Raw genomic sequence first — 26,016 nt, forward strand, 5'->3', positions numbered from 1 at the left:
CTAGCTGATGTCAAGTTGACCTAAAACTAGCCAGAACACCTTGGCTGGATCTTCTAGAATGGAGACTCTATCCTTAGGGGCTAGAGAGAGCCACTTCACTATCCAACAGGACATCACTCATCACTAATAAGCTGGGAAGACCTGGCTTCATCGCCAGCTTGGCCAGTTACGGTCATGTGTCCTGAGACATTCGGTGCATGCCTTGGGCCTCAGTTGGACTCATCGCTCCACAGTACCTCTATCACACATAGGTCATGGAAAATACACATAGGCCATGTTAAATCACAAGGTTGGATGCGGTGGGGAACAGTGGTTCTTTGGAAGAGGTCCACATGGCTGTGGTGAGGGTTGAGATCCCAGGGGACAGGGCATATAGGAGGTGGCTCAGGTCCCAGGTGCAGACTCTTACTTGTTGCTATTTTGAGGAATTAGGGTACTGCCCCTACCTCCATCCCAGGCAAACTCTTGGGGCACAGGCCAGCTCTAAATTTGGAAGGTGAGGGACTGCTCATATCCAAGCAGTCCATCATCGCTGAAGGGGTGAGCAGGTCAGCATCAGATTTACCTGGGAGAGAACAGCCATGCTGAATGGAGCTGACTACAAAGGGTTATCTACACAGGCCATGGCTGCCATGAACCCCTGACTCAGCCATGTCAGTCAGTCACTCTGACATCGGTCAAGTCAGAGTGGCCTTAAGTGCAGAGATCTGTGATGAGAACTGGCCTTGCCGCAGAACAGCCCATGGAAGAAAAGGAAGCAGTGGAATGGAAGGCAGAGCTGCTCCGTGTCCCGTCACGGGTGGCTGCTTGCTGCCCTCTAGGGTGTATTTGGACTCCATTCTGGGCTGTATGTTGGTAGCAGTTGTGAGATAGGGTGATAGACTCAGCCAGGTATCAGGGCACCACTCTCTGTGGACAGACAGCCCCTGAGATCCTAATGATCTTTGGCTGACCTCTGGGGGGAGGTCCACGCCTCCTGAGAAGAGAGAGGGCATCAGCAGAGCCCTGTTATTTACTCCACTGAGGGTTACGCATAGTCCCTACCCAGCTCCACACAGGAGGCCCCTAGAGGGGGACAAAGCTATCTCACACAGAAGTGGGGTGACACAGACCTGACACTCTTGGTGCTGGGGTTTCAGAGTGGCACACGGAGAGCAAGCTGGGAGACGGACCTCGGTGGGCACCAGGGAAGAGATGTGGCTAGGAGCAGGCAGCATAGTATCTGGGATCAAGATCTGGGAGTCACACGGTGCTCAGGTTTATTGGGACAGCCCTAACTAAGCCTGCTTCTCCAAACAGTCTACAAGGAGCACAAAGGTGGGGAAATATAAAAATGTGGGCCAAGTGGCTGGGGAGATTGTTCAATCGGAAAAGTACTTGCTGTACAAGCATGAAAGGACCCGAGTTTGATCCCCAAAACCCATCTAAAAAGATAGGCACATTTGTAATGCCAGCATTGGGGAGGCAGAGACAGCTGGATTCTCTGGGTTCACTGGCCAGCCTAACTGGCAAACTCAGTCCCATTGTCTCAGAAAATAAGATGGGCAGCTGCTGAGTTACTGTAATTGACCCCAACCTTGGCAAGCACATACACACACGTAACCCGTAACCCATACACACAGTTATGAATGCACACACACACATTAGTTGAACCAAATACAGTTCAGGTCTTTTTTTTTTTTTTTTTTTCTATAACATACACTTCTTCCAGGTGAGCAAACACAAGACAGTCTCCCAGGCAGTACCTTCTCAAATTCCTGCTCACTGTGTTCTGGTTTCTTCTAGAAAGTGCTGTGAAGCCCAGAGAAGTTGCTCCTGTCCTTGTATCCCTGGACCTCAGGAGCCTGAGCTGTGTGCCGGGTCTGGATGGCCCACCTGCTTGATTTTCCAGTGCAAGGAGTATCCACGGTGTTCACATGGTGCCATGGGAAGGACTCTGAGCCATTCAAAGTCAAACTGTATGGTAGGGTGCAGCTCAGCAACAGAGCACTCAGCTAGCATACCTTTGGTTCCGTCTCCAGGAGCATGGAGAGGGGAAAAATCAACAACAACAACAGCAAAAGAAAGTTTAAAGTGTAGCAGGTCATAGCCTGAAACTAACGGCTGTGATAAACAACCCCCATGATTTGTGTACTTCAGACGCTGTTGGAAACCTGAACCCCACCTGGCTGAGGGGGCCAGAAGCTTAAGGGACCTCCAGCATCTGGGTCAAGGGCCTTCCCATGAGCAGGTTTCCTGTAAATGCTGTTGGATACGGGTCAAGGCTGACTGTGGGAGCTGAAAAGCCACAGCCTCCCTGGGGAGTCCCCTGGGCCTCCCACTCACCCCATACACCAGGAGAGCTTGGTTTCTGCTTGAGTCGTTGTCTCCACAGGAGGGGCCCCAAGTTTTCCCCCTCTGCCGCCCCTGCTCACTCGGGTTCTGTCCCTGTCTCTGCTGTGCCTGTGGTCCTGCGGTCCCTCTGAAGCTCTGGACGTGGCTGGGGCACAGTGTAGGACTGCCCTCTGGAAATCACCCTAACGTTTGTGCTTCAGAAGAACCTAGAAGGGCATCAGCGGGCAGGGCTGGGAGGCTTCACATGAAGGCTGGGCCTTAGGGCTGCAGGAGCTAGCCTCCTGGGGAAAGGGCCAACAAAGTCACAGGCCCTGGACTGAACATGAGCTGAGCCAGAAGAGGGTTTGCAAAAGTATGTCAGAAGGACCACTGTGAACAGACAGAAATGGCCAGGTGGAAATGTTGGCCAGAAGGGTGGTCCAAAGGTGAGAGCTGAAACAGGGCAAGGTCCCTTCCTCCAGTGCCCTCTCTCCCAGTGTCCCGTGGCTTTTTGAATTAGGTTGCCCCATCCTTGGCTTTGGCCCGATGACCATGTGCAGGTCTGGCCATGATCCCCAACTGGAGGCATAAGGAGGTATCAAAAGGGAGCTGCAATGTCTGAGCCTCCCCCTCCCCCGCACACCCTTGCCCCCACACCCCATGTGCGGGCCTGAACAACCACTCTGCTGCCTGACGGATCCTGCGATGTTTCCCAGGCAACTGTCTCATACAGCCTGTCTGCCTGGCACTCCCACACCCCATAAATGCCGCTGCGCCTGGCTCCAGGCAGCCTTGCCTGCTTGGCATCTACAGGCCAGCAGGTGTGGAGAATGTAGCCCGCTGCCTGGCTGTGTCATAAGGCCACTTAGGCAGAGGAGGCAGCCCAGGCCTCTTGGACATCCTCATACAGCCAGTGAGTACTGCTGGGATACCCCACGTAGATGTCCTGATGTTCTGCCAGACAGTAAGATTGAGGATAGCTGAGTGCCATGACCATGCACCCAGGCGCGCCTGCCTACCACAGGTCCCTCTTGAAAAGTAGAGTCCGTGCTCCTTTCCTGGCTTGGGCAGATGCTGTCATGATCCATTTGTCGGGTAAATTGATGGTAAACCCAGTTTCCAAGAAGGCAAGGGGAGTATAGGGAGCCAAGCAGGACTTGGACTACCCCAACAGCTGAAGACTGGGGTCTGATGGACAGATTCACCTAGTCCAGCAGCTGAAAAGCTCCTGTTGGTGGCAGAGATCAATCATGGGGCCAGCCTTGCTAGTGAGAAGTTAGGACCCTGTTAACACCACCCTGAGGACATACCAACCTAGCTTTGGAGGTGGAGGGAGGGTAGACCCCAAAAAATATGGTCTAATGGTGACAAAGTCCAAGAGAAGGAGGTGGCTCCCAACCTGGAGCACTCTGTGGATGCAGGAGGACCCATTGCTTTCCACACTGGAGTACATACCGCTTCACCTATGTGTCTCCTCCAAAGGGCTGAAATATTCCTTTGTAAATGTGAATTTTGCCTCAAAACCAAGTTGTTCCTGCAGTGCAAGGGTCAGTCCCGACCAGAATTTATTTTCCAATAAAGTTAATTCCTTGTCACCACAGCACATGGCTCCAGGAGAGTGGATCTTTTCATCAAGTTCAACTTCCACTTTTTAATTATTATTTTTTAAAGCCCCTCCCCTCTGCGGTGTGAGGGTAGACACACACACCATAGTGCAAGTGTGGCGATCAGAGGCCAGCCTCTGCTGCTGGTCCTCACCGTCCTTCCACCTTGTTTGAGACAGTCTCTTGTTTGGCACTGTGTACACAAGGCTAGCTGGCCCAAGCTTCAGGGGTTCTTCGTCCCCGTCCCCCATCTCACAGCAGCACTGGGATTAAAGCTCATGCTGCCATGCCTGGCTTCAAGTGTGTTGAGAGTGAACTGGGTTCTCATCCTTGCACAACGAACACTTTCCCCACCACACCATCTCCTCAGCCCAAGCCAAGTTTTTGTTTTGTTTTATTTTTTTGAGACAGGGGCTTTCTACATAGCCCTGGCTGTTCTGGAACTCACAGGCTGGCCCTGAACTCACAGAGATCTGCCTGCTTTTGCTTCCTGAGTGCTGGGATTACAGGTGTGTGCCACCACCGCCCAAATTCAACTTTTAAAGCCTGTTGTGATAATACTTTGCAGACAGTTGGCACAAGGCAGGTTTGTTGGGGTTGCCCATCACCCCTATTTCTACCTCTTAAGGTTCTAAAAATGGTTGGATTGGGCCTAGAGAGATGACTTAGTGGTGAAGAGCACTTGCCACTCTTGCAAAGAACTCGGGTTCATTTCCCAGCACCCACATGGTACCTTGTAGGGCAGTTACCCACCAACCTCACAGCTCCCCAGAGTTTTCTAGAGTGAGAGCAGAAGGAAATATTAGTTAGAAGGATTTAGATTGCGGAGATAAACAGATAGAAAATACAAGATAGACTTGAGAGAACCTATTCCAATGGGCCCTGACTGTCTCTGCCCTAGGGTATTTATAGAAATGCCAAGGGGTGAAGCAAAAGGCCTCCCCCCAGCACGGACAAGTACAGACCAATCTCAGACACCTGCACTCAGGCCCGTGGTCCTGATCATCCTCTCTATGCAGATCTGCTGGGTAAAGCCACTAGGAACCTGAAAATGGGTTCCCACAGCAGCTCACAACTAACTCCAGTTCTAGTGGATCCAAGACCTTCTTCCCACCTCTGTGGGCACCAGACACAGTTGGCATACACAAGGCCTCTGGCCTGGCACCCTCATGGTGGCAATGAGGGAAGAGAGACAATCCTGAGAATGAAGCAAAGTCCCAGAGGAACAGCATTCACACTTGCCTGAGAGTCCTAAGCCTGGAGAACCTGTGTTCTGCAGCTGGCGCAGACTTTCTTGGGCTCAGTGCCCCTTTCTTACGACAGCCAAAAGATAATGGAATATCCTCACGTTCTGTGCCCTAAGAGCATGCACCTCCTTAGCCTCAAGGTACTTGAAGAGAACTCCTTCAGGAGCCCACAGCTTTGGAGTAAGTCTGCCTGGGTAGCCACACAGGCTCTGGCTCTGCTTCGCTCTGAGCTCTGGGGTCAAGTGGCTATAGCACCTGTATAGGCAGTCAGGGCATCCAACCTCTGTAGAGGAGGGGTACGGGAGAGGCTGGCATGCTGGGGATCTCAGCAAAGTCCCTGTGCTCTGGTTTTAGCATGTGGCTGAACTGAGCCTTCTTGCACACACAGGGCCCTTTCAGCACTTGGCTAGGTACCCTCCTCAGGCCTTCCTCCTGCTTGGGAGTTGGTGCCAGACCTCCTAGAGTCCTCAAGGTCCCCTGCAAAAATACAGTTATACTTTCAGCAAAAGCCCAGGAGCCAGGCCAGTGGAGACTAGGGACAGGCCGATTGGGAGTGTTCCATCAGTAAGCTCTTCTTAGTCCTGGGACTCATCACAACTGCCTTCCCACCTGGGTGGGCCAGTCCCAGGTCACCCCTGACAGTGCAGCATGAGGCTACCCCACCCTGGCAGCTCCTGCATGGGCAGCTCCTTGGCTGCACCTTTGGCCCTCACTATGGGTTCTTCAGCCTAGGACAGGCAGGTTCCCAAGATGGCCACTCTCCAAAAGACCTCAAGGCAAAACAGACCCTGGTGTGTGCTCTGGGATCCTTTGGAGATTAAACTTCTCATCCTCTTCAAGTCTGCAGAGATAAAAGACAATCTCAGTCCAGAATCCATCCCCAGACCCTGGCCTGGACACAACTACCAGGCTGGACCACACACGGTGGGGGTGACCTCGCCTAGGAATGAGAGGCAAGGTTCTGACGGGAGGAGGACCTAGGGAGAGGGGTCAGGGAGTCAGATGGTTGCAGGACGGTCTTTTGAAACAGCTCTGACCCCTGGGGGCTGTGGAGAAATAGAAAGCCACTAGTGAACGCCAATACATATACTAAAGTGCCTGGGCGTCTGCTGCCACCAAGTGACGGGCTGCAGGATTGCAGGGCGGGTTTATTGGCTAGACAGGAAGCACGGGTTTCCGAGCTTCGTCCCCTGGGCTTTGCGGCTTCGTTCCTCTCTTTGGTAAAGAAACCCAGTTCCTCCTATAAGAAGAAAATGGTGTAAAGTTGGATTTGGAAGTCCTGTCCATGGACATCCTGGGAAAGGCTGAAGAACTGGAAACTGAGGCAGAGCATTGTCTAGTACCGCTGGGAGGTGGCCTTGGCAGGGCAAGCCTGACAGCTAATCTGCACGTGTTAACATAAGGGAACACAGGCTCCAGAGCTGCCTGCACAGGGTCGGGTGGGCCCAGGCTCGTACCCCTGAAAGCCTCTCCCTAAAGGCAGCAGCCTACTGTCCCCAAAGATTAGGATCCCTGCGCCTTAGTTTTCAAGTGTCACAAAGGGGAGATGGCACTTGGCAGAGTGGGGTAGTGGGGGTACTGGAGGCCACACGGGAGCTGGTCCGGGTCGGAGGGCGGGTCGGGTGGTATGTCTCACTTCCGCCGGACGCTCTGGGGAGAAGGATGGAGGAGGAGCGGAGGCTGCGGGGGAGGCTGAGCCGCCGTAGGCCGCCCGCAGGGGGCGGGTGAGGCGGGATGGAACGGAGGGGTGGGGGCCCTGGGGCCGCGGGGAGACAATGGGGGTACCTCGACTTTCCCGTCTAGGTGCGGGGTTCCTCGCACACTTGCACCCCGCAACTGTGAGGCCTGCTACCAGAAAGGCTCCTCCTTTCTCCGGGCGCGGTCGCTTCTTCCGCCCCAACCCTGCGGTTTCCCCCACCTCCTCCACCCCTCTTTCCGTCGCCTATCTAGCCTCTCCCTGCTCAGCCCCATGCTCCATTGTTCCCTAGAGCCCACTTACCCTCCAGCGTGAACCGCACGCTTGATCCCCTACTTCGGGCTCCCTCCCTCCCTTACTCCACTGTGGACTCCTTCTCCACTCCCCCAGAGTCTTGCTACCCCTCACTGTAGAGCCCCTGTGACCTCCCTTGTGAGACCTCTTTCTCGGGACACTCTACCATGGATCCACTGGCTGACACTTGCTATGCTTCCCAGGGTCCCCAGCTGCCGCCCCTGGTTTCTCATGGAGGACAGTAAGAGTGAGCCGTGGGCTGCTCTCCTGCGAAGCACTGTGAGCGGGGACGTGGATCTGACCCCGAACAGTCAGCCGTTGCCACCACTGCCTGCTTTTTCCAGCCAGGTGTGTCCAGAAGCACTAATGCGGAATGGCCTGGGAGAGGATTCCCCGGGACTCTGGGGGAGGTCATGGTGTTGGTGGCTGTTATCTCATGGGCATCTGCTTTTTAGGAGTCTCTGCCTGACCCAGAGCCCGCTGTGCCTCCTGAGGTCTTCACTGTGGGATCCAAAACTTTTTCCTGGACGCCTTTTCCACCTGCCCTTGGTGGCTCTGGAAACTCCTACCAGTTGTTCCATGGGCCTGGAGGCTCCCTGGGGTCACCTATTCCATCCTTGAAAAGATGTCCTGCACCAGATTCCCATCAGACTCCCAGCCCCCAAGAGCGTGTGTCTGTGCAGAGTACACCTGTGTTGCTGAGCTGTCCATTGTGCCAGAAGGCATTTGATCCGACGTGAGTTTTCCATCCCAGACCTCAAGCTTAAGATAACTTAGTCCGTTGTAAAACTTCCTTCTAAGAGAGTGAGTGCCTAGACGTGGCTCTGGCCTTTTGTTTATTTAACTAATTTTGTTGTTGTTGTTGTTTTGAGACGGTTTCTCTGTGTAGCGCGCTGTCCTGGAATTTGCTCTGTACATCAGGCTAGCCTCAAACTCACAGACATCTGCCTGCTTCTGCCTCCCAAGTGCTGGGATTAAAGGCGTTGACCACTACTGCCTGGTTTATTTAACTAATATTTAAATTAAAATGTGCGTGTGAGTGTGTGCGTGTGCGCACGCCATGCATGTGGAGGTCAGAGGAAAACTTGAGGTCTGTTCTCACCTTTCACCGTATGAATCCTAGGGATTGAATTGAGGTACTCAGGATTGGCAACAGGTGCCATTACCTGCTGAGCCTCCTGATAGCCTTTTTGTTGTTGTTTTTGACTCTCAGTGATGCTCTTGCTTCGGCCTCCCAATGTGCTGGGATTTCAAGACTGCACCACCACATTTGGTTAGCTTTGGCTACTTAAAATGATACAGGAACTTGTAGAACTTGAGCCCACTGTTGCTGGGCTCAAGGGCAGTGTGTTTAGATGGTGTGTAGCTGGTGCACATGTATCCTATGTGTTGAAGTAGAAATGGCCTGGGGAGGGCATGGATTCTCCAAAGTTAGCTGCTAAGATGACAAAACCGGAAGTGAAGCAGAGTTAGCCTGATTAAATGGTTACCAGAGGATAACGCAGCTGGAGCCCTAGTTCAGAGCCCAATAGGCCCCTCCAAATATTGTTTAAAAGAATTTGTGCTGAGCTGGGAGTGGAGGTCCACACCTCTAATCTCAGCACTCAGGAGGCAGAATCTGTGAGTTTGAGGCCAGGCTAGTCTACATAGTGAGCTCTAGAACAGCCAGTGCTATGTAGGCCCTGTCTCAAAACAAAACAAAATGTGCTTATTATTGTTTGTGTGATATATGTATATGTTCATGTAGGTTTGTGTACAGAGGTAGGTGCCCATGAATGTGGAGGCCTGGTCAAGTGTTTTTTTTTTTTTTTTTTTTTTTGATCACATCGCACCTTATGTTTTGAGACAGAGTCTCTCACTGAACCAAACATTGATTTGGCTAGGCTGGCTGGCCAATGAGCTCCCATCTCTCTGGCCACTCCAGTGCATGGGTTATGTACGCATGCTGCCAGTGCTTGCCTTTTCTGTGGGTAATGTTTGCACAGCAGGAACAATGGAACCATTTATCAATGGAACCATTTCCAAAGCCTCCAAAATGTGGCTTTTTATCAGAATCAAGCCTTTATGAATTTGAGAGAAGCCCCAATCCCAACCCTCAGCAACAACTATCTCTACTCACAGCCACAAAACTCAGACAAAGTGATGTTAAGTGTGGGCTGGCTTGAGTGAGGTGGTGGTTGTCCCCAAGTGGGGTCCTGCTTATGTGACCTTGAATGTACTGTAAAGTTGACATTTCCATGCTTCTCACCTATCAAGAGACCCAGGGGCAGAAGCTGGGGTTGGGAATCCTTTGGGGAAGTTCAATTTTGCAGAGCCCATAAGATCTTGTCAGGATTCCCACTCCCCTCTTGTTCCAGGGGGCTTTTTGTGCTGTCCTTGCATTTCTAGACAGTTGAAGAAAAGACTCCTGAAGACAGGGTTATTGAAGATGAAAGCTCTGCCCGTTGAGTGCCTTTCAAGTGGCTGTATCAGACTTGGCAAAGTGCCTTTACTTTTCCAAAGTAGGTATGAGCAAGGTAGGCTTAAGTCTGCAGTGATGTGTTCTTACATTGAACTGTAGAGGAGTTAGGATGTATTTGGCCAGACTCACCCCTTGAGGTGGCAGCCACATCATCAGGCTGGCGGGGGAACTCTTTCCATGCCCTTAAAGGAGCTCCCTTTCATTCCTGCCCCAAGGCAGGATGTTCTGGGTCTTAGATGGCAGGGATGTTGTCACAAAAGGCAAGACCCAAGCAGGGAGGCAGACTGGCCTTGGACAGGTCAGTTTGGCAGCTGGACTCAGACTGAGCTGTCAGTCTTGTCCTCTGAGGGCAGTGTGTGCAAACATTGCTGCCCACCCACGCTGGCACAGGGGAGCTGGGGACGCCCCTCAGGGAGGACCACACCATTCCTTCTTTCCTTTAGCACCGTCTGAGCCCAGTGGAGCACTGTGTGATTCCTAAATGTGACAGGTATTAGATACTAGGCTGACATGCATACAGTGTTCTTTGTCCCTAGATCTTGCTGCTATATTCCAATACTTCATACAGATGTCTCTCACTACTGGGGACTGAGTCCAGTGCTCCCAGTGTATCAGTCTGTAGATGCTCCTCTTTTTTTTTCTTTGGTTTTTCAAGACAGGGTTTCTCTGTGTAACAGTCCTGGCTGTGCTGGAACACTCTCTTTTTGGGCCAGGCTGGCCTCGAGCTCACTGAGCTCCACTTGCCTCTGCCTCCCAAGTGCTGGGATTAAAGGTGTGCGCCACCACCGCCTGGCTTGTCTTTTTTTTTTTTTTTTTTTTTTTTTTTTTTTTTTTTTTTTTTTTTTTAACATAAAACAGTTGTTACTGGGCTAGAGAGATGGCTCAGTGGTTGGGAGCACTGACTGTTCTTCCAGAGGACCCGGGTTCAACTCCTAGCACCCACATGGCAGCTCAAGGCTGTCTGTGATTCCAGTTCCAGGGACCCGACACCCATGGCAAAAACACCAATGCACATAAAAATGAAAATAAAAAAAAAAAAAAAAAAACAACAACAGTTGTTACTTCATAAACCCTACATAGCTAGGTGGCTTTATGTAAGCAGCTGTTACTCTATATTGCTTAGGGAATAATGACAAGGGCAAGTCTGTTTACATTTAGTACAGTCACCAATTTTTAAAGTACTTTTTATCTGCGGTTGTTTAAATCTGCAGATGTAGGACCCACAGATAGGGAAACTGCTGTGTTTTCTGATATCTATGTGTCAGATCGGCAACTGGTAAGACAGTCCATTAGCTGGGGATGCCAAAACCCTTCCTTGGTCTTGACTGATTCAGTGGTACCTGGTGGTTGTGGTTGTTTGTCTGTCTGTCTGTCTGTCTGTCTCTCTCTTGTGTATGTGTGTGTGTGTGTTCGTGTGTGTTTGTGTGTGTGTTCGTGTTCCTGATCTTTATTTTAATATGTAACCTAGGCCTTGAATATCTGAGGCCAAACAGTCTTCTTGCTCAGCCTTCAGAGTAGCTGAGATGACAGGTGTGTGCCATGCCTAGCTCTTGGTCATGACTCTAATAGTTTATTCATATTCAGATTCTGGGGCTGAAGTCCCCGAATCCATGTTGGTTAGCCATGGCCAGGGCTCAACTGTGTCTGGGAGTTAGCAGAAGCCTGGCAGTGAAATGAGTTCTACAGAAACAGCTCTTTTGTTGTGGGGTGGCATCTGGAGGAATCCCTGAGAACCCACTTGAGGGATGCTGCCTGAAAACTCCCAACAGATGGCCAGAGGTCCATAAAGAACCTTGAGGTGTCTTGCAGAAAGCTGGGAGCAGGGAAGTGTTAATACCTTGGTTAGATTGGCTAAGAGGTTCTCAGGGACTTCAGAGACCATTTGTTGGGGACTGCCAAGTTAGAGAGCCATTGAAAATCATAGGACCTGGGAATCAAGTGAGGGGCTTTGCTGTCCATTCTCTGTTGTAAATCTTAGGGGAGTTCTGTTCCCATTCTGGTCATTGACCTGGGTATGGGTCAACTAGGATGCAGTGAACAAGCCAAGGCCTAGGATGCCTGGGAGGGCAGGTAATGGGCATCTGGTTGGGCAGCAGATGTCCAGAGGATTCTCAGGACTTGTGAGTTTCACCTCAGGACTTCTGTTGGTAAGTTCACCAGCTTCAGCACATACAAGGTGAGCTGGCTGCTAGGAGAGACACAGGGCATTGTGATAAGTCGCAGGGTTTCGGGGTTTGTTCTTCATTGGGAGATGGCGGCCCTGATCTAACAGGCTCTGATGGGATGGTTGACATTGGTCTGGAGAAGGGGACTCACTGGTCATGTGCATTGGGTTCGGGAGCTGTAGGGAGCGACGAAAGGCAGCGTCTGAGGGAGAAGTAGTGCTTGGTGGATTGTTGTCTGAGGACGGAAGGCTGTGGGGTGCCAGGAAGGAAGCAGGGCCCTGTGAGCAGAGGAGACCAATGTTTGCCAGTCTCCTGGTGGTGAAATGTAAGAGATGGCCACTCTAATAGGTTGGTGGCCACATGGCCTCCATCAAGTCCTGGGCTGCTGACACTGTCCTGGCAGCTCTACTGACCACTCTAGCTAGGTCACCTCCTCACCCCCTCCCTTCCTCCCTCTGATGGCCGGATGAAGTTAGGTGGAAGGCCAGTCCATGCACTACCCTTCTTCTCTGGCTGTGATACCCTCCCCAGGGCCATTGGCACAGGACTCTTGAGGTACAGGTGCTATGTGGGCATTCCAGAAATGTAGGGCCAGAGGCCAGATGACTGAATCTTACATGATGGAGCTTGGTCTTTCCACATCAAGAAAACATTCCCTCTCTGAGTTTGAGGCCAGCCTGGTCAACATAGTGAGTTTCAAGACAGCCAGGGCTATACAGGAGACCCTCTGTCAAACAGACAGACAGACAACCTCCCCGCAACTCCCCAAAAGAAAGCATTCCCTCCTGGGTGTGATGTTTGCCTCTTGGAGGATGGTAGGTGGCTGTCCTGGAGTAACTCTTACCTTCATGTTTATTTCTTCTGGGCAGCCTAGTGAGTTGGACTTTCATGAGAACTGCCCTTTGGCTGATGGACGTACCTGGTAGGCTTGTCCAGCCCATAAGCCTGACCTGCTATAGACAGGCGTGGGGCTTGAGGAGGGCCTGCACTGGATCTCTGGAGCCAGGAAGCTCTAGCTTCCCTGCTGATCTCTGCCTGAGATGGGCTTTTTGTTTTTGTTTTTTGAAACATGGTCTCACTACGTAGCCCTGGCTGCCCTGGAACTCACTGTGTAGACCAAGCTGGCTTTGTACTCACAGAAATCTGCCTGCCTTTGCCTCCTGAGTGGTAAGATTAAAGGCATGTGCCATCATGTCTAGCTTTTTTTTTTAAAACTTAATTTACCGTGTGTGTGCGCGCGCGCGCACATGTGTACACATACCACAGTGAGTCATAAGGAAACTTTCAGGAGTTGGTTCTTTAATCATGTGGGGTCCAGAGACTGAACTTGGGTCATCAGGTTTGGCAGCAAGTGCTGAAGTCACTGAGCCATCTTGCTGGCCCCAGGGAGTCTTTGGGGCTAGCTTTTGGCATGGTCCAGGATGAGTGAGCCAACAGATGAGGTGGGAGCTTCATGACACTGGTCAGGGTGGGAGTCTGCAGGACTAAGAATCCTTGGTGTAAAAAAGGGTTCTCAGGTAACAGGGAAGGCCTAGCTTAACCCACTGAGGTCATGGTGAACCCTACTTAATTGTGTCCTCCAACTGACCAGCTGTGGAAGAGTTCAGGACTCTTCTCAGTGGCTTAGAAATATGTGGAATTACCCCCTTCCTGTGGCCAGCACTCTCCCAGGAGGCCTGGTGACTGTTTCCTCTCCCTTGCAGGCTGGCCCAGCTGGATGTGGATAGCCACCTTGCTCAGTGCTTGGCTGAAAGCACAGAAGACATGGTGTGGTGAGCTGCAGGATGCCTCTCCTGTCCCCTCCTTCCAGCACACACACTGACATAGGGATGTGACTGCTGAGATGTGTCTTCGTGTGGACACCTGAGAACAGACTCCTCTGGTTTTGTGCATGGGCACTGGGCACAATGCTGATCACTCTGGTGCCAGTGTCAGGAGGTCCTCTGGCTCTTTTCTTGTCAACTTAACTGGGTTTGGAATCACCTGAGAGACAGACCTCAGGGTGTGTCTGTGAAGCTGTTTCCAGAGATTAATTGAGAAAGGAAGACCCACCTTGAATGTGGGTGGTACCATCATGTGGCCTGGGGTCTCACTGAATGAAAAGGAGAAATTGAGCTGCTTTCTGACTGGGGATGTGATGTGTTTCTCACCTGTCACCACAGCTACAGCTGCTTTTGCTACTGTAATGTCAGCCATGAGCCAGAATCCATCTTAAGTTGCTTTGATCAAGTATTTTGTCATAGCAGGGAGAACCCCACCCAAGCAGGTGAGCCAGGATCTGTCACAGACAGAACGGGGATCTCTACCCAAGTCCGTGTTTGTACACAGGCTGGCACCTTCTCCTGACTGCAAGAGTGATATACTGGATTATACTTCACAGACATTAAAAAAAAAGGTAATTATATGTATTTGTATGTGTCTGTGTTGGGGGTTTTGTGCATGGGAATGTAATTGCCCACAGAGGCCAGAGGAGGGTGTCAGATTCCCTGGAGCTGTAGTTATAGGCAGCTTTGAACTGCTGGAAACCAAACTTGGGTCCTTTGCAAGACGATGATGTGGAGATGGAGCCCTTGGGAGGTGACAGGTCATGAAGGTGAAGCTTCCTCAAGGGGATTAATGTTATGTACTGAAGGGGCCTTGGGAGACAGGAACCCCAGGATACTCAGGACATAGCAAAATGCCTGTCCCTAGTGTCCACATGGACCGTCACCAGAACTGTTGGCTCCTTGGTTTCCAGGACTAAGATGGAAGTACGTTATCTACCTAGGCTGGGAAGTGTCCTGGTGGTATAGCATTTGCTCAGCCTGAACCAACCCCTGGATCTAGCCAGATACTGGGGCAAGGAATGTGTCCTGGCAACTAGAGCTGACTTGCACAGCGTGTAGAGAGTCTCTGCAACCTTACCGCTAAGGGGTGGGGCTCAAAACCATTTCACTGCACATTTCAGTTTGGGTGGTTCCCAAAGAAGGGAATTTAAGGGAGAGTTAGGGGGCATATCTTCTCATCCATATGTTCTGGCTGGCACATAAGTGAAAATGTTGTTTTCTTCTGGATAGTAAGCTCCAATTCCTGCTTAGAACTGGTATACCTCCTCTCCTATTTTGTGTTTTGAACTGTGTGGCTGAGGACAACTTGATTTCCCCACCACTACCTTCCAAGTGCTGGGATTACAATATCTACTGTTAAGCTCATTTGCACCTGACATTCTTGTGGACAGAAACAAGTGTTGGCCTATGGTTGGGGACAGGCATGGTTTGAAAGCCTGAGATAACCAGAAAATCTTTATTTTCCTTTGGAAAATGGTTTCAGTGAGTTGGGTATGGTGCACACATCCGGAATCTCAACACTTGGCAGGTGAAGGATTAGCAGTTCATGCCTAGCCTCTCCTACATAATGAATTCAAGGCCAACCTAGGCTACAAGAGACCCTGTCTCAAAAGCAAACAGGAAGGGTTTCATATAAATCATAAAAACATGTGAAGGGGGCCGCGGTACAGTGTCGTGGTTGGTGAGGACTCACCTGATAGGTGTAAGGCCTGCATGCAGTGTCCAGCAACCCTTCAAAAAAGTCAGACTACCCCAAACTAACTCTGTTGCCAGATGAAAAGGCTCTGTTAGGGCTCGCCTAGAGGGGAGTCAAGAGATAGGTACAGACAGATGAGAGAGGAACCCTGGTCACAGGGGCTGAAGAGTCTCTCAGGCTGCCTGCCTGTTAGAGCTCCTGGGCTGCGGGTAGCTGACTCAGTCTAAGGCAAAAGCCCCAGAACCAGGAACACCAAAGGTGATGGTCTCAGTCAGAGGGCCAGGAGTGTGTCCCCGGGAACAGGAGGAAAGATAAAACTTGGAGCTCTGATGTGAGTGGCTAGATGACATCTCCTGAGGAGATCTCTTCTCACCTGGTGGACTCAACACCAGTCTTTGCAAACATCCTCACAGATGCCCCAAAATTCTGTTCTTCCAGGTGTCCAGAAATCCCTAATCTAGTCAGACTGGTACTGTTCTAACTGCAATCCCAAAGCTATCACCTGAGTGAGCACAGAGCTGGGGAGAGCCAGGGGTGTGTGGCAGTGGAGTCTGACATAATAGTGGTACATCCGTCCAAACCCATACACAGAACATATCAGGAGGAAAGAGGGCATGTTACGGGAATCTCCAGTCATTAGGACAGACTCATTTCATGGGGACGGTGACAGTGGCACTGAGTACATGGGACACTACTGCTTTGTGTTATGAGCCTAAATATATTCTAGGAAGGGACTCTTAGGAAAACGGAATAAAACCCTTTGCTTTCTCCAAACATCTACTTCAAACACAGTAACAATAAGGGCATTTTCATCAAAGTCTTTAATAGATGTGCAAGAATACGAACGACCTTGGCCGTGGAGGGCGAGAACATCATCCACAGAAGGAACGCCGGCCGGCGATGGGCTCCACTGATAATTGTACAAAACCACATGGTTATGGCTACTGCTTTACAATCATGAAAGTCACCAGTGTTTGTGAACCATTTTCAAAAGACACACGCTATCTTGCCCGGAGCCGTTTGCAAAACGTTAGGGTATTTCCCACCCACCCACCCCAAGTCACATTTCATTACATCCTTCACTTTCTTTAATTTATAAAACAAATTACTATATATAAAAATCTCCCCTTCTGGTGGGCACAATGTTATTCACACATTTGTACATGAGCAGCCGAACCAGTAACCAGCAAGTCATTTGGCAATAGGGCAGTATCCAAATAAACAACCCCATTTCTAACAAACCGAGGGCCCCTGTGCTGTTTGGGCAAAGGAGTTGTTGCTGTCCCTAGGCAGCACACTGGGAGGAAAGGAGCTTGCAGGAGCCGGTTTGCTGTTGGACCATTTGTGGGCTCTTGATCTTAGCATTTTGGCTCATAGGCAGATGTGACTGCACAGCCCTCAGACTGGGGCTCCAGCCCCCTGGACATCCCCAGGCTGGGCTGGACACCCCCAGGAGGCCCAAAAATTGGCTCTTAGGCTCTTTGCATTTTTGTTGAGCAGTTGCTGGGGACAAGTCTTACTGATGGACACCGGGAGTGCTGGTTGAAATGTGTCCATGTTCAATAGGAGTTACAGAGCCACCCAGAAGCCTGGACTTGGGGTATGATGTCAGAAGCCTGGGCTGCCTGTTCTGTCCCAGCACCGTGGGCCTGGGTGTGGCTCTGATGTGTTCAGTGCCAGACATGGCAATGGCCTGAGAAACCTGAGTGTATTGGGGTGAGGGCTGCGGGCAGCCACGGGGCAGCACAGCAACAGCGCCTCTAACTTTGAAATGTGACAGGGCCACCGGCCCCGAGGCATGAAGCAACTGTGCCCGGAGGCTGGACTCCACCCTGCCTTGCATGGAGACTCAGGTCTCACTCCGGCAGGGTTGGGGGTATGTAGCACGTTTGCTACACGGGCCAGCCTGGCTTGAGTGGAGCTGGGGTGCCCAGTCGCAGTGCAGCTGTCTCCCGCACTACCAAGGGCTGAAATGATGGCTCCTGCCACACCTGACCTGCTAAGGACTTAGCTAACCTCTTTCCAGGAAGCCTTGGGTTGGCCTCCCGAACTGCCTCTAATCTGAGGAGGAGGAGGAGGAGGAGGATGGCTGAGCACAACAGTTATGGAAGCAGATCTGCTTCCTCAGGAAGAGTACAGGATTATGGGTATTCTGTCGCTTTAAGGCTAGGGTCCATCACACACGTGTCTTTAGATTTTCTAATCTGGAGTATTAGTGATAAAAATATTTTCCAAAAATCTAATGTATAACACAAGACATCTTGGAGGCACTGGCTAGTGTTTTCAGAAATATATTTTGTGCAGATTTAGTTTTCAATTATTTTTCCCTTTTTATTTATTTGGTTTACTGGTGCTTTGGTGAGCAATGTTTTAGAATCTCTATAATCCAGTTTCCCCCATCAGAGTCCAAAGGGCTGGTGGGAACAGCGCCACCAACTTAGCCAGGATGTCACTTCAGCCTTCGACTACCACGGCTGGCTGCACTAGGTATGAAAATACTTGTTAAATATTAACAACAGAACTTACCGGGGTTTAGAAAACGTTCCGAATCTGTAACAATTCTTGTTGCAGTGCATCCCTGCAGGCACTTGGGTGCCCGTCCCCTGCCTACGTTCTGCCTGCTCGGAAAACGCAGCTCCTCCTCACGTGGGGGCTGCGTTGGGGACGTCAGGCGGTGCCACTCAGAAAAAAGGCATCAGAGGAAGCTTCAACATCATCGGTACATTTTATTCCTCAGGGCATTACACGCTAACTTTCCTGGAGCGGGTCAGTGCATCGAGTTCTGTTTCTGTGGAAAATGTGCACCTTCAAAACGGCGTTGACTGTCTCGCCCTCTGGTCGGGCTGCCATGGGCACAGGAAGCGATTCCTCCAGCACAAAGCCAGCCTCTGGGGTCTGGACACAAGAGACTGCTCTGTCCAGAAGTGCCTGTTGGATGCCCCTCTGCGGTCTCAGTGGCCAGCATCCCTCCTTGGCTGCTCGGAGCCTCGTGCCCAGCCTGGCATGCATATGCTGTGGTTAAGGGTAAAGTGACAGGGTCATTCACAGGCGTGTCCACAACAGAGACGCTCGCGGCCTCACACAGACTCCTCAGCAGAGAGCAGAAGCGGGTTGATGTACTCAAAGCCTTCGAACTCAGACTGGTCAATCCTCTTTATGACGTCCCTAGAAGCATAGGAATGGGATGAAGAGTGGTAGCTGTGTCCCTCCCTCAGGCACCACCCTCCCTCCAGCCCACACTGCAGAAGTAGGGACCCAGGCATGAGGCCATGTACCAGTCTAGACACAGGCTGCCTGTGGAGCCGGGCTACTCAGGACATGTTCCACTGTGACATTTGTGGGGGCAGGTCAGGGTGTTTTGAGCCTTACAGCGTCCTGCCCAGGACTTACTCGTCATCTGGAGTCAGCTGCACGGGCTCGCTGGTGAATTGCGTATCAAAGTTGTCCAGGCCATAGTCGTCTGTGATCTGGGGCTGGAAGGGAGGCAGGGCCTGCTTCTTTTCCAGCTGAGAACATTGACAAGGGAGTGTCAGATGGGTGCTGAGCATCCCTCTGCCCGCTTCAGTTCTTTGTATGCACATAAATCACAGAATAAAATGGGAAGCTCAGCTTTTCAACATGCCTCATATTTGAATGCCATTTTTTTTTCTTCCCCTTAAAGCACAGAATCTAGGAGAAAATATCCAATGCCAGGAAAACTCTACTTCAGTTAAAAAGTGATGGATGTACAGGCCTTGGAGACCTGTGCCTGGGGAAACAATGTCACTGCCAGTGGCTGGACACTTTTTCCTTTCTTTCCTGGCTTGACAACACCCCACCTAGATGAGCACAGGAGAACCTATCTTCAGTCCTGTCCCCACGATGAAGTGTCAGCTCCATCTTTTACTATTTAGAGGTGCACCCTCTAGTCCAGCAGGGAATGTACAGCAGACACCATGATGCATGTGCAAAGAATCCCTGCTCAGTCTCACACCTAAACCTACTCACGCTTGGTAACATGGCTGCTTGCATTCTAGGCATCTAGGTGTGACATATGGACCTCTGTGAATTCAAGACCTGGTCTAGATGCCAGTTCAGGCCAGCCGAGATACATAGCATAAAATGGCATAAACTTATGGGTTTCATTATGAGCTTTTCATACATTTACATTATTATGCTTTGTTCATATTCAATCCCCATTGCCCTCTGTTCTAAGCCTTGCTCCAAGCGTTTTGCTGTTATAACTGTTCTGGGCTCCAACAAAGAGAGAGGGGCGTGGTGTACCAAGATGGATTGGCTATGTATAATATAGCTGTTCAGCTGGGTGGTGGTGGCGCACACCTTCAATTGCAGCACTCGGGAGGCAGAGGCAGGCAGATCTCTGTGAGTTTGAGGCCAGCCTGGTCTACAGAGCAAGTTCCAGGGCCGCCAAGGATACACAGAGAAACACACACACACACACACACACACACACACACACACACACACACACACACACACACAACAGCTGTTTTTCATCAAGCAGGGCCCTTAGGCCACACAGGGGCAACTACACACTTAGGGCATCTCTGAGCTTCAGTGCCCAGGGTGAGAGAGTCTTCTTTCCAGCATTCGCTCAGCTCTTCCAGGGGAAGATGGGTGACAACTGGTCTCAGAACAATGTACAGATCTGTCCCAAGAGCCACAGTGCTCTACGTGAGCTAGGGATGCAGGCCCTGAAGAGACACTGCATGGGTCTGCACTTAAACCCACATATGACCGCCATGACCATGGGAGCTGATGTGTAGCCCCCCTACCCCCATCCAACAATGGCTCTGTGGCAGGGTCAGTGTCTGGGTTACAGCTGCCTCTCAATGTTCTTAGAAACAAACCTAATCCTACAGAGTACAACATACACGTGTGAATGAGTGAGTGAGCAAGTGGATGAGAAAATGAATGAAGAAGGTGTGAAGAGTGGGTGGATTCATGAATGAGTAAGAGAATAAGAGCAAGTAAGGGTCCTAGCCTGCTAGTACAACAGAAGACCCAAGACTGGGTAACCAAGAGGACTAGATGTTTGTCCTTGTGTTCTGGGGGTGACTCTTTACCTCTAATGAGGCACCTTGAGCCCAGGGCTGCAGCACTGCCTTTCAGGCTAACTGGCCCAGGCCTAACCCCTCCCACACCCCAGCAGTTCCCAGCAGTTTTGGGGACATACTTAGCTGTCTAGAATACAATTGGCTGTGTTACCAAGCATGAATGGGGGTGAGTGTGGGAATGAAGGAGGACTCCTTGCCATATGCATCGTGGTACCATGTGGTGACATGAGAGTCCCTTCTGACTGCTGTGCATTCCCGGCTGGATTAGAGGGTCCACTTCTAAATAGTAAAAGTTGGAGATGGCAGCACCAAGCCAGGCAGCCTCTGGAGGAACTCCAGACCTCAGTGAGTCTGCTCGGAATACACTAGCCAGCACAGAGGACAATGGGGAGTCAGTTCCCAGCACGGCTGTGGGTGGGAGATGAGCCGAGAGAAGATGGAGAGCACTGACCCCTCTGACTCTTGGCATCCAAACAAAGACATGCCCCAAAGGCCAGGGTGCTGTTGCCACTTTCGCCTTCTGAAGTCTGGGCTACGAAGGCTGGTCCTGGGCAGTAAGGGCAGGTGGTCCTATTCAGACTCAAGGGTGGGGAGGTGTGCCTGGGGCTAGTAGCAGTTGTAACCCCATTTCTGATGCCTCCACCTGGCCGTGGTTCCCACAACTGCTTGCTTGTCTCTGGAGCCCCGGCACGGGCCTTCTGAGCGTGGCCCTTCATCTGGTCCTCCTGTGTTTTCCTTTCTTTTCTCTCCTGGCCACAGGCACATGCCACGACCAAGGCCTCGTCCTTCCCTTTTCCTGCGGTAGGTTGCCTGGGAAACCAAAAGGCTTTGTGACAGTCTGTCCTACTTGCTTTCCTCTCTGGAGTCTTTCTTCTAGAAGCCTTGAACCTATAAACTTTATAAAAAATTACATTTATTTATCTGTGTGTGCATGAGTGGGTGGGTATGCACGAGCCATGGCACGTGTGTGGAGGTCAGAGGACATTTCACCACAGGCATCCTGGAAATCTAACCCAGGCTGTCAGCTTGGTGGCAAGTACCCTTGCCCACTGATTGGTCTAGGTTTATTTAATTTGCCTGACCCGGGGCAGGAGCAGAGGCCATCAGCTTCCTGTCAGCTCTCACTGGTCAGGCCTCGCTGATGTCAAAGGAGTTTATTTTAGCCACAGTCTGACTCACTCCTCAGGGTGGCCTTGCCATGGCACCTGCCAGCAGCCTGGAACACAGCAGGTTTAATGGCAGATGGTAACAATGCCCAGATGGCCACTTCAGCTCTCTCTACTTCATGATGGGTCAGGGATTGGGACCGTTTGAAAAATCTGACATGCTGTCAAACCATGTCTGATGGAGCACCCTTGTGGACAGACCCTTGTGGTAAGCAGCCCTAGGCAAACTTCTGGAGGGAGTCAGAACTTTGCTGTACGAACCCATTTCTTTCAGAATCAATTTACTGGACTGTGTCCAACAACTTTCCCATGGCCTTTATGCCAATATCCAAACCTTCTGGCGGAGACTTGGCATCGAAGGATGTGCCGGATGGCCCATGGTGGACTTTGTGTGCTCAGTGGAGTATGTACTCCTATCCTGACATCCCAGAGGAGGGGCAGGACTGGCCCCACAGGCCATCCCTGTGCCCCTAGAGACAGCTGGCATGTGGATCTCTTCTGACTCTACTCTTTCTCTAGAGCAGTGGAGAGGGATGGAAGAGGAGCCTATGTCTGAGGCCCAGGGAGGACCCTGAGCACCAAGCTCTGGGGTGGCCTTTGGTGTGAGTCTAGAAAGTAGAGGCTAAAAGGATCTGGTAGCACAAGGTCACTATCAGGGATGGTGTGCCATGCAGACAGTAGTTCTCAGGTCAGCCACTGGGTGGCTAGAAGAGGGTCTCATTTGTGTCTCTAGTCCCTTACATTCATCAAGACCATCCTAGTGGACTTGTCTGAAGCAGAAACCCAAGAATCAGGTTGAACCTCCCTCCCCCGCATCTGTAAGGGCAGCCACTGTTAGGCCTGCTTGAGCTCATCATGATTCCCTCTGCCCCATGACACTCAGGATGGAGGATGGTCCTGGGAGACATCAGAACAGAATGTGCCATAGGAACAGTGCTAGTTGGGGAGGAGGTAGGTGTGGTGGGCTGGTTCCTGACAGTCTACCTGCCTACTTACAGGGCCTTCACCCACAAGCCATTCCAGAGCCCAGATCTCCTCCGCTCAGTTGTCCCAGAGTCTCAAGTTACAGCAGGAGTTTGTCTGTCATTTCTGTCTCTCAAAGCCCAAGCCCACAAGGGAAAAAAAAAAGAAGGGGGGGGGGATCAAAGATAAGCCTGGCCCCTTCAGCTTCAAACATACAACACATAGTACCATACAAGCCTATAATCCCTGAATGAGACCCATGCCAGCTGGCTTTGTACAAATCTTTAAAGAACAGCATAGGTGGCCTCAGGCCCAAGAATGTGGACACACCAGTTACTACCATGGCTGCACTGGTGGTGTTGACAGGAGCAGAGCTGGGTCAGCTAGGGGAAGGGCTGGAATTAGTAGCCTCTCCAGTGATGTCACAGTGGCTCAGGGCTGGGGCCAGTTCCAATTCCCTTGCTGTCCACATCTGTCCTCTTCCTCAAGGCACCAGAGCTGCACTAGGGACCAGCATCCTGGGTTCTACGGTGACACCTCTGGGCCTGAGCTCCCACCTCAGATGAACAGTCCTGAAGCTGCAATCACTGAAGCTGGTGCTGGGCTGTACGGTCCTAAGGTCCCAAGAAGTCCTGGGGTGCAGCCCCTCAAGAGGCGGGACACCAAGTGACCATCTGAACAGTGGCTCATCTAGAGGAATGTCCCCAAGAAAACTAGACGTGAGTCCCAACAGACAGGCTCTGCAAGCTGCCCAACAACCTGAGAACCAGAAGGTGGGCCCCACCCAAGTGACCATCAGTGGGTGAGCAGACACATGGTTCATCTGTGCAAGGCAACTTCAGGCAGTCATGTCACATGAATATCACCATGACAAGGACGATCCTTGAAGATGCTTCACCAAGCAAAGCGGGCCAGAATGCAAGACCACCTACTGGATGGGCCTCCTTTCAAGACAGAGTTGCAAGTCAAATTGTAAGGCAGAGGACAAATGGGTGTGGCCAGGGAAGGGGATAGTAAGGTGGGTGTGACGACCCATGGCATGAGTCTCCTGGGCTGAGGAGGAAAGGCTCCGTGGTAATGGCTCCAGGCCCACAAGATGTGTGCCATGTGTATGATGTGTGAAGGAAGACCTCTTCAGCCCTTCTTGCTGCTTAGAACACTTGGCTGGCCAGCCTAGAGGCAGCTGGACTAAAGTTAAACACTATTTATATCATATCCGATCACTTTTAGTGAGGCAAGAGTGACTGGAGATGAGGCCTGGCTGCTACTGACCATGTGGGAGCCCGGGGCCAGGGGCAGGGACAGAGGAAGAACTCAGATCCTACAGGCTCAGACGAGGTAGACCCCAGTGAGGCAGGCTCAGAGGAGAAGCCATGAGGAGGGTGGGTGGGACAATGTAGAACTTTCCCTGTACTTCACTCATGATCTGCTAGGTCAATCCATGACTCTGGGCCAGATCGGGGTGACGGGTTTCAAGACTGTGGCAGGCAGTAAGCCTGTGGGTAAAGCTGCCACTATTGGGCCTGGGCCAAGCCAGGTATGGCTGCACTGTGAAGAACAGAGTTAGAAAGAAACCCACTGCTTCTCTCTGATGCTACCAGAGCTAGAAAATGAAATTGAAAGCTGACAGAATTGGTTCTTAAGGATCAAGGGCCAGTGAGATGGCTCAGCAGAGAATGATGACCTGAGTTTGTTCCTAGACCTGTATGGCGGACACAGAGAACTCACTCTCGGAAGTTGTCCTTTGACCTCCGTATGTGCAATGCGCACATGCGCGTGCATGCGCGCACACACACACACACACACACACACACACACACACACACACCAATATTAAAAAGTGTCAACGTTCTGTATACTGAATAAATATTTACACACACACACACACACACACACACACATACACACCAATGTTAAAAAGTGTCAACGTTCTGTATACTGAATAGATATTTACACACACACACACACCACACACACACACACACACATACACACCAATGTTAAAAAGTGTCAACGTTCTGTATACTGAATAGATATTTACACACACACACAAGGGAGAGAACAAGAGGCTCTGACTGGGCGGCTCTGGAAGGGCCAGGGGTTGTGCGGCACAGTCTGTCCCGATCACTTGTTGCCCCTGCAGCCTAGCCCCTCCCCATTCTTCACAGTACCCTAGACACAAACAGTCCTGTAAATAAAAAGGGACTGGTTGTACTGGGTGGTGGCACACATCTTTAATCCCAGCACCTGGGAGGCAGAAGCAGGTGGATCTCTGAGTGTGAGGCCAGCCTGGTCTACAGAGAAAGAGTTCCAGGACAACCAGTGCTACACAGAGAAACCCTATTTTGAAAAATCAAAAAGAAAAAGTGACTGGTTATATAACAAGATCCTGCTCTTCCCTGGGGATGGGATGTAGACATCAGTGCTGGCTGTGGACCATCTAAAAAGGTCAGGGTGGGGTTGGGGAGGAAGGTAAGGTGTCCAGTGTCCCCAAGCTGGGCAAGTTCCAGATTTATTCAATGGGCTAAACTTCATATTTTCCCTCAAAAGAATATATATATATATATACATACACACATAGTTTTGTTTTTTGAGACAGGGCTTCTCTGTGTAGCTTTGGAGCCTGTCCTGGAACTCACTCTGTACACCAGGCTGGCCTCTAACTCAGAGATCCACCTGTCTCTGCCTCCCAAGAACTGAAATTAAAGACGTGTGCCACTGCCGCCCAGCTAAAAGAGCATATTTTATAGGTCACATTTCAGTAACTTTCTAATCACTTATTTTGGAATAAGTTATTTTTCTTCTCCTAATATCAGGAATGGACTCAACTCAGAACCTTGAAGCCTGTGCTTACTACCTACCAGTAACTAGTAGTAGGACAGATACGGTCTGGCAGCTTTGGAAAACCAACCACACTAAAAAAAATGTCCCTGGGGCCCAGACACCATCTACCAGTAACCCAAGTGCACATGGGCCCACATTCTGCCTATGAGACCAGCCCACCTTATGGAATGGGCACGAGTAACGCTTGAGGCTTACCAGATCCCAGTCTATGCTGCGGAAGAAGGCATGGGACTTGATGTCGGAAAACCCAGTCTGTGGTCGGCAGCCAAGTCTCTCTTTGGGATCCTGGAGGTCAGAATTCAAATAAGGGTGAGTCAGGATTCCCAAGGAAACTGCTGACTCAGCCTCTACCCAACAGGATGACCCAGCTTTCCCCACCGTCTCCAGCTGCTCTCCTGCTCATCCAGGGTATAACCTCCCCCTGTCGGGAGCCCTTCCCCACAGGGTTACTTTCTCACTGTTTGTTATGCTAAGTATCAATAAAAATTAAACTCACTGGGCAGTGGTGGCACATACTGTTAATAGCATTCAGGAGGCAGAGGCAGGCAGATTTCTGTGAGTTCGAGGCCAGCCTGGTTGGTCTACAGAGCCAGTTCTAGGAAAAGTTCTACCAGTTCTAGCCAAGGCTATACAGAGAAACCCTGTCTCAAAACAACAAACAAAACAAAACAACAAACAACAACA

The 26,016-nt window shown here is 51.0% G+C and overlaps 2 protein-coding genes across 2 annotated transcripts in view; one reads left to right on the forward strand and one right to left on the reverse strand.

The window, feature by feature from the left end:
- The first annotated feature begins 6,794 nt into the window (after positions 1-6,794).
- Faap20 (FA core complex associated protein 20) lies at positions 6,795-16,543 on the forward strand. The gene is made up of 4 exons (XM_028891471.2): positions 6,795-6,888; positions 7,358-7,502; positions 7,610-7,890; positions 13,484-16,543. The coding sequence occupies exons 1-4, from the start codon at positions 6,827-6,829 to the stop codon at positions 13,554-13,556; spliced, it is 561 nt and encodes a 186-aa protein (XP_028747304.1). The 5' UTR covers positions 6,795-6,826; the 3' UTR covers positions 13,557-16,543.
- Positions 16,544-18,003: 1,460 nt separating this feature from the next.
- Positions 18,004-26,016, reverse strand: part of Prkcz (protein kinase C zeta) — a 111,354-nt gene continuing 103,341 nt past the window's right edge. The window contains 3 exon segments of the mRNA XM_028891470.2: positions 18,004-18,467; positions 18,693-18,808; positions 25,528-25,617. Of these exon segments, the coding sequence (XP_028747303.1) occupies positions 18,380-18,467; positions 18,693-18,808; positions 25,528-25,617 (294 nt within the window). The 3' untranslated portion in view covers positions 18,004-18,379.

This window comes from Peromyscus leucopus, chromosome 2 (assembly GCF_004664715.2).
Source record: "Peromyscus leucopus breed LL Stock chromosome 2, UCI_PerLeu_2.1, whole genome shotgun sequence".
In the NCBI taxonomy this organism is placed as follows: domain Eukaryota; kingdom Metazoa; phylum Chordata; class Mammalia; order Rodentia; family Cricetidae; genus Peromyscus; species Peromyscus leucopus.

Coding starts and splice junctions, on each gene's coding strand:
- Faap20 (XM_028891471.2), top strand. CDS start 6,827: ATGGAGGAGGAGCGGAGGCTGCGGGGGAGGCTGAGCCGCCGTAGGCCG. Junction 6,889..7,357: donor AGGCCGCCCGCAGGGGGCGG/GTGAGGCGGGAT, acceptor TATGCTTCCCAG/GGTCCCCAGCTGCCGCCCCT. Junction 7,503..7,609: donor TGCCTGCTTTTTCCAGCCAG/GTGTGTCCAGAA, acceptor TCTGCTTTTTAG/GAGTCTCTGCCTGACCCAGA.